Source organism: Drosophila elegans, unplaced genomic scaffold (assembly GCF_018152505.1).
Source record: "Drosophila elegans isolate 14027-0461.03 unplaced genomic scaffold, ASM1815250v1 contig_149, whole genome shotgun sequence".
Taxonomy (NCBI): Eukaryota; Metazoa; Arthropoda; class Insecta; order Diptera; family Drosophilidae; genus Drosophila; species Drosophila elegans.
The window spans coordinates 2,534,981-2,549,282 of record NW_024545513.1 but is presented as its reverse complement, the minus strand read 5'-3'; the positions used below and the strand labels follow the sequence as shown (position 1 = coordinate 2,549,282).

The following is a 14,302-nucleotide window of genomic DNA, read 5'->3' as shown; positions in this document are numbered from 1 at the left end:
AACCAGTGTATTTTACAGTAAATGGATGGGTTCCTCTTAGTTATAAGACAGAGTCTTTAGTTTTAAGTTAATACAATTGTATATTTTGTGTAGCTTTGCAATTACAATTGTGGTTGTGTGAACTAAGACGATGTTTAAGGTTTGTTGTGTATATAATTGATTTCCAAGAGTATCGTTCATGTTTCTCTATTATGTGTTTTCAAGTATAATTCAATTTCAAATTCTGCATTTTAAATGGTTACGTCGATAACTAAGATTCATGTCAAACCGCAATGGTATGTGTTTGATATTGTGTTTTTAAAGGAACCAGCATTGCATGTGAAAACAATGATTTGGCAATCGATTGTGCTGTTGAAAGTGTTGTGTGTTGAGTGTGTGTTAATTGTGTGTTGATTGTGTGTTACTAGCTTCGTTTCTGTACACAGTGTGACGGCAAATCAGTGTAGCTGTGACTTCCATTTGTTTTCCTCGTAACACCATTTGGATGATATTCCGGTGATGGGATTCATCTGCAGCTGGATCATGCGGCGCAATTGGGCCGACCGCCGATCCTCGTCGAATGTATCCGGCAGTTGGCCGTACATTTTGGTCTTCAAGACCATGCTGATGCTCAGTCCAAGGGCCACGAGCCACAGAGCCACGCCCAGACAGATCTTCCATTCGGGCGTAAAGTGCTGGAACTCCACGAAGGTCTGGCAGAAACTGTGACGATACAGCCGCTTCTTGTCGTCCAGCGATAGCTTCTTCCAGTCGCCCAGCTCCTTTTCGCGGATGGCGCACAGCTCGGGTGTAACCTCGCGATATCGAATGGCCGGAAAGGGGCAGTCCTGGCTGTCAAAGTAGATGGGTCGACCGTTGATGCCGTAGCCAACCACCTCACGTTCGCCGACCATCAGGCGAATGCCGTCGCCGCCGCTCGCCAGTCGACGTCCCATTTGGCTGAGAGTCATAATCTGGCTGAGATTCCCCCCAGCGTTTCCACGGGGAATCAGGCGCAGTGCCGACATTTTGACGGCACTGTACCTGCAAGCGCAAACCTTTTGAGTTGACTGTACAAGTTCAAGTTCACTTAGTTTTAATTACCCACTTTTTTGTATACTTATAATTTTTTGTATTTTTGTTTAAAAATAATATTTGAGCTCCTGCTCGTTGCCCGTCTCGCAGGCGAATGAAATTTATACTTGCCTCTCGTTCAAATTACAACTTTTAAATCTGACAAATTGACAGCTAAAAAGCCACAGCCTACTTAACTTTTTTTTTGGATTTCGGAATTGCCCAATTGCTATGTTTTTGGAAACCAAAAACAAAAAAAAAATTTTGGTGGAAAAAGGGTTAAAAAAAAATATATATAGTATTGATAACACACAAACGATTTCAAAAGACTTATTCATTTTTTGTTAAATCTATATTAGTGATTTAAAATATTGTCCAACAAATGCGAAACTCTTAAAAGAATGGGATTCAAACAAATAATTGGGATCGTTTTTTTTTATAATTTTAATTTTAAGTTGATAACTTAAAGAATATCATAAAATTTTTAATTAGATTAGATTCGATTTTGGTATAGATAATAAAATGTTATTCCGAAATTTAATAATTTAAAATATTTTTATAAATTCCTTGTGATACAAAAAATGTATCTATATATGATTTTCAGAACAAACAATTAGAGAAGGGAAATTAAACTATTTCAGTAGCTAACAAATTATATTTTTCTTGGGAATTCTTGGGAAATGTCTGTCCACCATTTCATATTGCATTTTTTATTGAACCATTATCTTTTATATTAAAGCGCCCAGATGAGCAACTGTCAGAACATTCCCACTGCAATCGATGTGATCCATTGAGTGTGTGAAAAATGCCCCACTAATCCTTTTTATTCCGCTTCCTTTATTTCCACTCGAAAGGGAAAAAGGAAAATGGGAAAATACTGACATGTGAGGGACAGCCTAGACAGGAGGGACCCTCCTCCTTTTCCCCTCAACCAATTCTGACGTGGGTCAATTTAATTCGAAGAGATTGTAAAGTTGAAATAGCTGTATGTGTCACACCCCAAATAAAAAAATAGCGAAGGAGCATGGGGCCCATTGTCTTGTCCTTTTTTTTTTTTGGGGCACCCAAATTCGCCCACACAAAAATTTCACTGGAGGTGTTGAAGGGAAAGCCCTTTTGTTTCCGCCTTCCTTGAGGTTGAGCGAAAGGCTCTTCTGTTTGATATTTTCTTGAACCATTTGTGCTGCTGTCAGCAGTTTCATTATTTCCCATTTTTTCGTTTGAGTGGGTGAAAGCATGAAATTTTGATGGCTTGATTGTAGGACCGAAAGTGAAATTGAAATTGAATATTAAACCAGAATGGGTAAATCAGTAAGTAAGTAATTTAAATTCGTTGAAAAAAATTCATTTAATTAAGTTATTTAAGTAATTACGTAGTATTCAAATAAAACTAAAAGTTAGGTCGAAAAATAAATAACATTATGAAATAGACAAAGGTTTCAGTAAATTTAAACCGTCTTCAGATTTTATTTAAACTCCTTTGCTAGATAATAAAATAAACAAAAAATTAAATTTAAATAGTCTGTATTCATTTTTTTTCTTGATAAAACATATAAAGCATTTTACTTGTGCATAAAAGACTTTAACAATGCCACCACTGCGTATGACTAATATAGAAGACGTTACTCATACGCAGTGTTGTTATTAAAATAAACAAAAAATTAAATGTAAAAATCATAGGCTTTGCTAATTGCAGTAACTATTTTTATTTTTTATTCATTTTTTACTTTAAAATTAAATATTAAAAAATATTTGAAGCATTTAACTTGTGCATAAAAGACTTTAACAATGTCAATATAGAAGACTTTCAATGCGAATTACTCATACGCAGTGTGGTCACAGCTTAAACATTTTTGTTTACTTTACAGTTCATCTGAATTTGGTCCATTAAAATGTGTAAACCTATTGATAAAGTTAATACTTTGTTTACTCTTTTAAAGCCGCATAATAATTTCAACAGAGAGCACAGAGTAACAATGGCCCACAGTTATTACTACTGATGATGATGCACCCCCCTCCACTGATTTACATGACCTCATGGGAGGGTTAACAAAACTGCAGACCGGAGTTGGTTTCCAAGAACTTTTTCGGCCAGACAACAACTAATGAATGATGCAACAACAAGGAATCGCACTGACCAAGTCCGCAAAAAGTGAACTCTCAATGGGGAATGAGGGCGGAAAACTGCAGGAAAATTCACCACCAGGATGGGGGCTGGAAAATTCAGAGAGAGAAAAACATTTCCTGGTCTCGTTTGCTTCGTTTGGCGTGTGCCCCTTTTTTTTTGTTTTTTTTCTTGGTTTGTAAGCATTTAATTAATATTGAAAGCGACACATAAAAGGCTTAAATGCCCAGATCCACGGAGGCACAGACCCAGATACACACACTCGATCCGTGGAGTGCAGCAGGCCTCCAGAAGCAGGCCAATCATTTTTTCCACCACCATGTCAACGCAACACACATAAACCGGCTCACTGACTGACAGAGTGAATTTAGCTAGAAGGAATAGTAGAGCGGGAACTGCACTGGAAAATGCACAAGGTAAATTATATTTTTTTATAACCCCAAATATTTCGCTAAATATTTTACAAGCCACTTTAAAATGCACTTGTAAGCTATGCTAATATATATATATATATATATATATATATATATATATATATAACATGATAGTCCACTAAACAAATTTAATTGAATTTAACATGTATAATTTATATAGAAAATTCAATCTTTTGAGTGAATATTTTATAAGCCACCGCAGATTTGCAATTACTTTTTAATGTGCCCCAAAACTTTGCCATGATACAATGAATTAAATAAATTTATTTTAATTTGTTTATTTTTTAACAAGCTTTATAGTTTAATTCTCTATCAATAGGAGGAAAAATTACAATGTTGCGACTATTTGGGTCTTTTAAGTTTCGGTGTGCTGAACACGACCTCGTCCTTGGAAATTCTCCATCACTCTTACTTTTCGAGAATAATAATCTTAAAGTGCACCAAATTACGATTTTGCTTTAGTGCATCTATTTGGCTAGGGATCCCAAAATGGTCGAACGATTTTTTTAAAATTGTATATTTGAAAAATAATGTAAACACATCAAAAAACCTAAAAGTGCCTTAAAGTAGGCTATACCATTTTTGTGAAATCTCTTCAATATTCATATGAAATTTGTAATTTATCCAAAGATTTTTAAACCTAATTTTGTTCATTGGTTACTAAACATTAAGATAAGTGAAAACGTTTTCCTAAAAGGTACTGTCCCACTACTATTGATGATCTCCATTTTACCATTATTTCTTGATTTTATTCTTTTTTTTTTTATTCTTTTTTTTTTTTTATTCTTTTTATTATTTCTTGCAGTGTGTATTGGGGAAGTAAGGTGAGGAGTGGGTTGGCTGTTTGACTGTTTGGCTGGTTGGACTGCAAGTCAGAAGTTAGCTGGGACCTTGTCCTGTCATCACTTCAGAAGTCTAATGGGCGCGTCAGTGCTCGGCGAGCGTTCAGTTTTGGTGCAGTTAGTTGACAGGGATTGCCTCCTCCAGTTCCCTTTCCAGTTTCCCAAAACCCCTTTTTCGGTTGCCATGGGTGGCAGTCAGTCAGTCGCTTCTGTCATATGCACTGTCCCATCATTCAACGGGCTCTTCAGCACACAGCACACAACACACAACACAACACACACGCTGAAAGGAGAGCCCACAGTGGCTCAATCATCGTTGATATGACCGAAAAACCCCCTTTTTTGAAGGGGAGGGGGCTTTACACCCCCCAGACCACTACCGATGCGCTTTTTGGCCCCCCCTCCGGCTTTGTGAACTGACTCTCTGGCCCATTTGTTTCCGCTGGCACTGGCACTTCTCGCATTCCTCAGCGATTCGTGGCTTGGCGGTCGAAAATCGAGGGGGCGAGAGCTCTGAATTGAGTTTTAAGAGGCGACGACACTTGCATCCGTCCAACAGCTTACTGAACTGGAGCATATTTCACTCCAAAACGACTGCAACGGATCGGGCTCGGTCTTCACTTTCGCAAATGGAAGCATATATAACAATTGTTTAATTGTTTAAAAGGCTTTTGCGGAGTGCCAGTATTTTAATTTTGAAATTTAAGTGGTCTTTAACACTGGAAAGATATGGCCATTTACTCTTCTCTTTCTAATTTTATGTTGGATTGTTTAAAAGGTTTTTAAAGAGTACCAGAGAGCTCTTAAACACTTTTTGACTATTTGAAATTATTATTTAAACTTACGTCGTACAAGTTGTTGCCTTCATAATTTCGCAAATGTACTTAAATCTCTGAAAATCTTAATGTTTATTGGACTTTCGGATTCGAAATAATTTGTTGCATACTTTTATACACTTTTAAATGTGTAAACAAAAGTTTTCTTTTACTTTCATTTGTATCCTTATATATTTTATTGTCTTAATTTATATATAACTGTTTCTAGTTACTTGTAGTTTTGGATGAACTGTTTTCTTCCCTTTTTTAAAAAACCTTCTTTAATCCTACGTCGTTCAAATTGTTACGGGAGGCAAACGCTCTTCGATCTCATCACGTTGTCGGATCGAAAGTGCACTTTTAGCCTAAGGGCCGCCGCACAGGAAAGTCTGAGAAATTCTTCTCGCCCTTGGCGGCATTTACGTAAGTGCAAATACATGTGAGAGTGTGTGTGGGAAAAGCGCATTGCGACGTGGGCTGGCAATATGCCCGAAAAGTCCCCCAGAATTTTCCCCCCTTCCAAGTGTCATAAAAGTGACAAATCCATCAACAGCTAGGATGTGAAATGATGCGGGGTGTTAGCAATTTGTCTCGTCCGAAAAGAAGTGAAATGAAATGGAAAGGAACGGGACCAGAAAGGGAATGAAACGGGAAGGGAACGGAAACGGATTGTAAAACATGGTGGGAGCATGGGATTCGACGAGGATGAGTAAGCCAAATCGTTTGCCGCATTATACCATGCATCGTAAAAATTCTTTATGTGCGTGGGTGCTAAAAACTAAATTAAAGAGGAATACATCTGTCGTTTACGTTACTTCTTATGGCCGCCACTGAAATTGTACAAGCAATGAAACTTGGAAGTAACTTAATAACTTCCAGAGCCGCAGGAACTCTAAACAAGAAATACCAAAAGTAAGGCAATCACAACGGATTTGTTTATCTATGATATATAAGTTATATATATATAAGCTTTTCATAAATATTATTATTTTTATTTCTGTTGCAAAATAAATTTCATTACGTTTTATTTTAAAAATATTTGCTTCGTTAACTTTTTCTTAAGTTCAGTTTCTATAAGAAACCGTTCCCTAACAATGTAAAAATTTGCAGTCTTTTAGTTTCAACTTTAAGATATTTTAAACCACAGCGGATTTATTTATATATTTATTACTTCAGCTTTTCTTTTTATTATTACGCTTGCAAAAAAAAATTTATTTAATTTTGTTTTCCATAATTACATAATAAATTTAACTTATCTCTAAATTTTTCTTCACTTCAGCTTTCTAACATTTTAAAAGAATTCAAAAAAATGTTCACTTCTTCATCAAAAAGCATTTAAAATTTTTGATTTCAATTTTTCACGCATATTTAAACTTATTTTTTTGCTCTTTAATGTAGGAGTTTTATGCAATTTTTCCATTTCACAATAATTCCCCTTTTCGATATGCATCTTTTGGCATCATTGTTTTTTTCGGACATTTTGAATTCGAAATGTTCAACGCAAATATTGAACGAGTGATGGATATGCACACCTCTCGCTCCCTCTCGCTCCCTCTCGCTTCCTCTCGCTCCCTCTTCACACCCAATTCGAAACTAAATAAATATTTTTGTTGTATTTGAATTTTATTTGCTTGACTGCAGCAACCGAAAGCCAATATAAATGTGCATATAGCAACTATATATATTTATGTATAAATATTCCCATAGTTTTATGTATGTGTTTTTTGCCAACTAAATTGAGCGTATACTTCCGTGCCTTACGGCGCATTATTTGGCTATCGCGTATATATGGGATTTATAGAGGGAGTGACGGCCAAAACAATCACATAAATTGTTCATAGTTCATTTTCAACGCTTGTCCGGTGCCGTTTTAATACCCGGTATTTTTGGGTATAATGGATTGTAGATTTCTCCTTGTTAGACAGCTTATGAATATTACCTCTATTTTTTATTTTTTTATTTTTGGGGGTTTCCATTAATTTATACTTAAACTAAGGGGGGCGAAAAAATAATTTCATCTGCAGACAAAATATACTCTTTACTCTTTTTACACTTATAGCATAATTTTATGCAGATTCTAATACATACATATATATTCCTATAAACTTGAAATAAAAACAACAATTTTTAATTCCAGGTTAAATAAATACAAAAACCACACATTCGTTCAACACAAAAAGGGGTAAGCTTTTATTATTTTTATTTCTAATTTAGTTAATAGTTATGTAATAGTTAAATAAAAGCTGAATATAATATTGAGTTTATATTTTAAAATTTATCAATCGATTTAAATTACTATATTTAAATGATTTTTTTTAGAAGAAAGTTAAGTTAAATTATTAATGTGTTAAAATAAAGTATATTCTTTTGACTTACCTGCTTTGATTTCGATTTTCAACTAGCTAAGATATATTTTCTAAGTGCATTCGTCGTGTTCGGCCATAAGCAGTTTATGCCCCTGATTTATTATGGGCCAACAAATCACCAATATGTTGGCTTAAAGCCCATTCCTCTTTTAGCCCCCCTGCGGATGCTGTTGCATTTTAAATGCTTTTCGTGGAAAGGTGGAAAAGCACTGATATTTGCCATGTGATTGGGGTTACGCGAAAAAAGACATCGAATTTAAGTTCAATTCACTGGCGAACACTTGAAGTTGAGTCCCGAATTCAAACACCCAAACATGCACACGTACAACCTTTAAAAAAGGGGGTGTGATGGGGTCAGGGGACACAGGTTTGGGAGTGGCAACCAGGTGCTACTGAGGCTGCCACAAAAGTGATGATGACAGGGGCAAATGGAACTTTCTTGTATTATTATTACTTGCCTTGTTCGTTTTTTTTCTTTTTATTTTTATTTTTTTTTTGCGTTTGAGCCTCTGCTTTAATGGAAGGCATGGAGGTTTTCTCTCATCCTCCTCAGGGGGTTTCCTTAACACCAAAACCCCATTTTTAACATTTCTTTAAGAAGGGTAACATTTTCAAGAAATCAATTGCTTGATTTAAGATGAATACCGCTTTTATAAATAATAAAGTCATTACTAAATTTATGTTTATGATTTTGGAAATATATTTACTAGTTTGAGAATATTAATATATCAATATTTTTACATAATGAAATGCTTTACTATGTTAAACACGTTATAAGATTCCCAATCGATCTGCATTTAAATCTGAAAATTTAAATTTAATGTGATGTCATACTGGATAAAACATGATTTTACAATTTTACTAAACAGTCAAATTTTCCATTACACCTTTAGAAATTTATTTTTTTGTTAAACTAAAACTAAAATAATTGATTCATCGAATATTTATTTATTTGATAGGTAATAGTTCAATATTAAGTATACATTTTTGCCATTACATTTGGATACATCAAAATCAATTTAAAAACTCCCCGAAGATTTTCCCGTGTGACAGTAATCAATATGATCGAAATATAATTTCTGGTTCAATTTTCTCGGTGATTTCTTTCTCTTATTATCCAGGAAACTTGGAGAAGCGGGGAAAGTGGTGAAAAAAGGGGTTAAGGAGTAAGCAGTGATGCGAAAAGTGTTAAAAATGAAATCGTGTACGCATTGAGAGCATAAAACGTGCATAAAAATCTGTCATTTACATTGGTAAAGGCGTGAAAAATTGGCAAAGTTACCCCCCTGCACGTCGCTTTCCCCCTTTCCCATTTCCCATTTGCCCTTTTCCTCGATTTTCCACACTTTTCTCTGACTTACTCTTTCGCTCTTTTTGCGTGTGTTTGCTTCCCTGGCGAAAAGTTGGAAAAGCGCTGACGAGAACTCGGTTTGCCTTTGGCTGTCGCAGCATCACTTTTCTCTACTTATGCCCCTCCTGATTTTCCCCTCGCTTTTCCCATCTGCCCTCGTTTCGACTTCAACTCTTTTCCGCTTTGAATTTGCTTTATGAGAAATTTATAATATCCCCCAACTCGAAGTGGAACGGATTTTGTTTGTTAGCCAGGGAGAAATGGCAAGTGGTCAGGGAAAATGTTAACCAGTTAACTTAATGAGTTAAATATTTTTCGAATTTACTGCAAAGCTTAGTTGTTTAAATCACAAAAAAAAATCAGGAAAATCTGAATTAATATCCTTTTCTAACAAAACTGAACGATTTAGTATACTTTTAAAAAAGCATTTTGCAATATTTTTTCTTAGCTTCATACTTTATTAAATGATTCAGAACTTATAATTTTAATTGATTTCAAGCATTTCGAAAATTTGTCACAATTTTTCAGGCCCCTTTCCTCCAAAGCTAGTTTTCAAATAAAGGGGTTTCGGGTTTCTATTCTTTTTTACTCCATCACATTAATAAATTAGCCATGCCTTCAGGGCAAAAAAGAGCGATAAAAGAGTGAAACCCCCTAGAGGGTTGAAAATCAGGACGCCAACTGTTCTTCTAGTTGAGCCATAGTTTTAAGTTGATTAATTAGCGAACGGATTGTGGATATTAAAATGGAATAAATGCTAACCGGCCCTTCAGAGCATCTTTTCATCAAGTAAAAACATTTTAATTGAAATGCCATTGCGTATACGCAGCATGGGCAGCATTATAAAATAAAAAAAAAATGTAAGCTGGTTTATGTTAGGGGCTTCGGATAAGTTTAGAGTTGCAAGTGGTGGGGTCTCTTCAAACCGCAGGTAACAAGTGAGTATGAGAAGTTATTATTTGTTACTGAGTTTATGCGATAACCATTTTATGCAAACATTTAATGAAATGGAGAAATACATGTGTGCATAAACACCATTTCATGTATTCGCTTACACACACGAAAGTTGGCTATGAATTCAAACCTAATGTGTGATATGGTGAGGCGCAACTAACTTAACTTGCTATAAATAAGGTGGCAACGCCAGACGTAAAAGTTAACAATTGAAATATAATTCTTCTCTCTTTAATTAGTAATTTATTGGTTATATCTTCACTTAGTTTCGTTGTTAATTGGTGTTCCAGTTTTTTTTTGGCGATGGTAAAAATAATAATAACCAGCTGAAAAAAAATTAATATCAGAGGTGCCAGACTTTTCAATTAAGTTGTACCTTAATATTACACGTCTGGTATCTCTGCTAATATTTGTCTATGTCGCTTATTCAAGAATTCTTGAAATTCGGAGCAGAAACATAGTATGTCATAATAAAAATGGGACTAATGTTGTGCGGGGATGACAAGAATAGAGGAAATGGGGGAGAAGATAAAGATGTTGACAAATCAACATGGCATCGCTTTAAGTACCCGACATTAATTCCCCCCCAGAAAATAAACCGAAAGTGAATCAGATACTTGGATCCCAGCCTGCCGGCTGTGTAGCAATTACATTTAATTATCAAAGCGTTATGCAAATGTTGTCTGGTTTTGAAATAAGAAAGCTCGTCGGGAGTGGATATCGCCCAAAAAACGCTCGAAAATTAAAAAGAAATCAAGTGAGCCCCAGAAAAACCCCACAAAAGTCTCGTTTGAGGTCGTTCATACAGCGTGACAGTCTGTTGCCTTTTTTTTGGTGGTCGGAGATGCCGGAATATGCCACATGGACACTGCTGGTGGAGAATTAAAACCGGAGCAGGGGATAAAAACGAAGGACGGATGGATGGATATCCTGGCAGAGAGTGTCCTGAAACAAACGTTGTCTTACAATGGTGGGAATTTAATTTTGAATATGAAAATCGGAAGTGTTGCGGTTCATTTAGTACGGCAAACTTTAATAACATAAATTCTATGCAAGCATTTCCATTTGCTTAGACTTTTTGAAGAAATAATGAACAAAACTACCAAACGTAAAAAATTTGAAATAAACAAAAATAAGTTATTTATTTTACAAATATAATTAATATGTTAAATTATTATAATAAATGTGTACTATTTGTTAACTATGCGTAAGTCTTGGAAACATTTCGATTAGCTTTTAAAATAAATAAAAGATAAATAGGTTATTTCGTTAAAGTTTATGTTTTTATTTCAATTATTATTAATAAATTCGGCAACATTTATTTTTTTTAGTGTGGGCCTTTGGTAGCCTAACAATTTTCCTTTGGTAAAATTCCCACTTCTAGTTATCTTTGTATTTTTACCGCACACTGCCAGAGACTGCTCATTTTCTGTTTTTGCACACTATTTCTCTTTTGCTGGGCTTCAGACATGGGCCACATGGCGTATGCTTAATTTGGTTGCCACTTTGACAACTTGACTGCCTGCCTGCTGGCTATGCATATATAAGAGTGTGTGGGTGCCTTTTTGAGAGTGTGTATACGTGTGTGTGTGTGCTGACCAAAAGGACATTCAAGTCCTGTCAGAAATGAGCGAAGGTAAGCCGGGGCTGAGCTGAAATAAGGTGTTGTCTGCCAGCAATTAAAAGGACTTTATCACAAGTACATAAAAATATACCTCGCACACAAGGCGAAAAATAGAGGAATGCCATGGAAAAGCGGGTAAAATGGAGGAGCAACCGACAAACAACCTAATTAACTTGTCAAAAATTCAGACTCTGCGAAGACCGAAAAAATAAAGAAAAACCTGGGGAAAAAACAAAAGGAAAACAAACAAAGGCAATCCCCATTTTGGCCTACGTGCCCGGCTTAAGGTTCTATTAAAATTTCAATTAAACATTTTCCCTTTCCCCCCCCCTCCGCTCAGTACTTATGTGCTTTAATTATTGTTTTTATAATTATTATAATTATGATTGCGAGACAGCGAACCTCCGGGGGTTTTGAACGACTTGCTGGAAAACTTTCGTTAGAAATTTTTTTGGTGTGGGAGATGGAAATTGTGATGCTGGATTTTCACAGTATAGAAGCGAAACACTACGCGGCCATTTCGCACGCAAATGTTCAATTATTGAAAATGCCTGGCCCTGGGGAAAACAACAACAACGAGTTGTGGAAACGTGCGGGAAAGTCGCAAAATGCGAATGGTGGCTGAGAAAACAAAAATCTGTTTACGTGATTTTCTCCATCTTTGTTTGTGTGTGACTTTGTCGCACATGGAAAATGCAGTCAAAAAATAAAAAAAAAGGTTCAGGAAAAGTTGTCGTTAGCTCTAGCCAAGACAAAACTACATGAATACACGGATAAAAATAGTTATCTATAGAGGTTAAATAAATTCGAAATTTTTGATAATTTTGGAAATGTTGAACTATAAGAACATATAAAAGACAAGCATATATAATTTTTCAAAAATCTTAAAAGATGTGTCTAACAAGTCCTTACAGTTTTAATCTTTTGATTAATTAAATGGCTTAAGGGTTTTAATTTATTTAGTAAATATTTAAAATTATATTTTTTGCAACAAATTTTTCTTTAAGTGAGCCACAAATATTGGCAGACAGGGACACAGAGTTAAACTAAAGACAGCGACAAAGGCAAACAGAGAGGCAAGCTGGCGGACAGACAGGACCACACACGTAGGTACAAGAAATCCTGCTGCACTTGGCACGACTGGGAAAATGTCGCCACCCCTCGTCATGTTCCTTGTGTTTTCTGCATTGCTTCGAAAAGAGCGCCGCAAGCAGTTTGCCTTCAACTTGAACCACCACCTTGACGATGCATTGATGTACTGCAAACATTTTTTTTACTTAAAAAAAGGCAAAGTCTTCTAAAACACTAAACCTCTTTTTAGCTATTAGCTTATATTTTATTATAACTGTTTCCAATGCTCAACTTTTTAATAGTACAATTTATCAGTAATAGTAAATCCACATTTAATCTGGGGTGCCATGTTCAATTATAGAGGTTAAACAAAAAAACTTTTAAAGGTGTCTAAAACAAGTAGTAAAAAATATAACGTTTTTTTCGATTTAAGTGGCATTATCACTATTTATTATAGGTGTCTTATTATTATTTCTTTTTTTGGCTATAAATATCTTTGGGTTAATTATTTTCAGTATTGTTAAGACTTGTAAATACTTTTTGTTTCAGTGATGTGCTGTCTTTGCGCCACTTTGCTTTGAGTTGGTGGTTTTGGTAGCTTCACTCCCTCTGTGGGAATGTCTCCATTTGGCTGTCTGCTCCCCGGCTACGTGTCTATTCAAATTTACACCAAGATACCCTGTAACCCACGGGGGGAAGTGGAATTGCCTGCCTGTCTGGCACTTTCGACGATCGCTGCCGTATACAACATTTAATTCAACTTTATTTCGGGCGGAAACTTGTGCAAACTGCAACTGCCTCGAAAGTTAAAAGGGACAAAGAGAGAGAGAGAGAGAGAGAAGATTTGTAAATTGAATTGGAATTATTTGGCAAATGTGAAGCAACGTAGAGGAAAGTCAAATAAAAATAAAACCAAAAAAAGAAAAGGAAACAAAAATAAAAAGCAATGGAGTGTGGCAACATTTTATGCAAATCAACTGACAGATTTTCATCCCTGGCTCGTGAGCGGGGAAAAAAGAGGTGAAAAACAGGTGAAATAAAACGTTGGCGTAATTGAAAAACTACAGCGACAAATGCATCACTGCAGCAGCCGTCTCTTTCTTATCGAATCGCTCCGTCTCTTTCTCGTCGGGGGCTTTATGCGTCAGTTTGCCGGTGATTTGTGCCATTATTCGATAAGCGTTTAAGTAATTAAATGCAGGCTCGTTGCGATTGACAAACGACCTGCCGTCTCCCTCGCTCCCTCTCCCTGTCTCACTCTGGTGCTATATATATGACGTATCATATCATCATTCTGCTGGGTTTCCCTAAGAAAAATAACAAATTTTGGTCACTTTGATTAATCAAATCATAAATTTTTCAAAATTGTTTTTAAAATTTTTTTAAATCTCTAAAAGGCTCCAATCTTTATAGGCTTTTTATTACATTATATTATTATTTTAAAACGTGTCCAATTACAAATATTAAAGTGCACTAACAAAAAAATTGAATAGTAAATATAAGTATCTGACTATTGAATTAAAAATTGTATAATTTTTTTTAATTATATATAAAATCGTAATACCAAATACAATGCATATTAAATTAAATGAGTTATATTTAAAAACTTCAAAAAATACGTTCAAGTTCAAATGACGCCAAGGGTTTTCCCACACACATGTGTGCTT

The 14,302-nt window shown here is 35.4% G+C and overlaps 1 protein-coding gene and 1 long non-coding RNA gene across 3 annotated transcripts in view; one reads left to right on the top strand and one right to left on the bottom strand.

The window, feature by feature from the left end:
• Positions 1-351: 351 nt before the first annotated feature.
• LOC108137282 lies at positions 352-1,112 on the bottom strand. The gene is made up of 2 exons (XM_041707134.1): positions 1,086-1,112; positions 352-1,021 (listed from the first exon to the last, which is right to left on the bottom strand). Exon 2 carries the CDS (start codon positions 1,005-1,007, stop codon positions 438-440), a length of 570 nt encoding a protein of 189 aa, XP_041563068.1. The 5' UTR covers positions 1,008-1,021; positions 1,086-1,112; the 3' UTR covers positions 352-437.
• LOC121466763 overlaps positions 881-14,302 on the top strand; it is a 48,816-nt gene continuing 35,394 nt past the window's right edge. Inside the window, exons 1-3 of one of the 2 annotated variants that reach the window (XR_005976946.1) lie at positions 881-2,368; positions 2,994-3,594; positions 7,407-7,451. This is a non-coding gene — a long non-coding RNA (uncharacterized LOC121466763). Of the gene's footprint in view, positions 2,369-2,423; positions 3,595-7,406; positions 7,452-14,302 lie in introns of those variants that run through there. The other variant, XR_005976945.1, reaches the window with a different exon arrangement.

Coding starts and splice junctions, on each gene's coding strand:
- LOC108137282 (XM_041707134.1), bottom strand. CDS start 1,007: ATGTCGGCACTGCGCCTGATTCCCCGTGGAAACGCTGGGGGGAATCTC.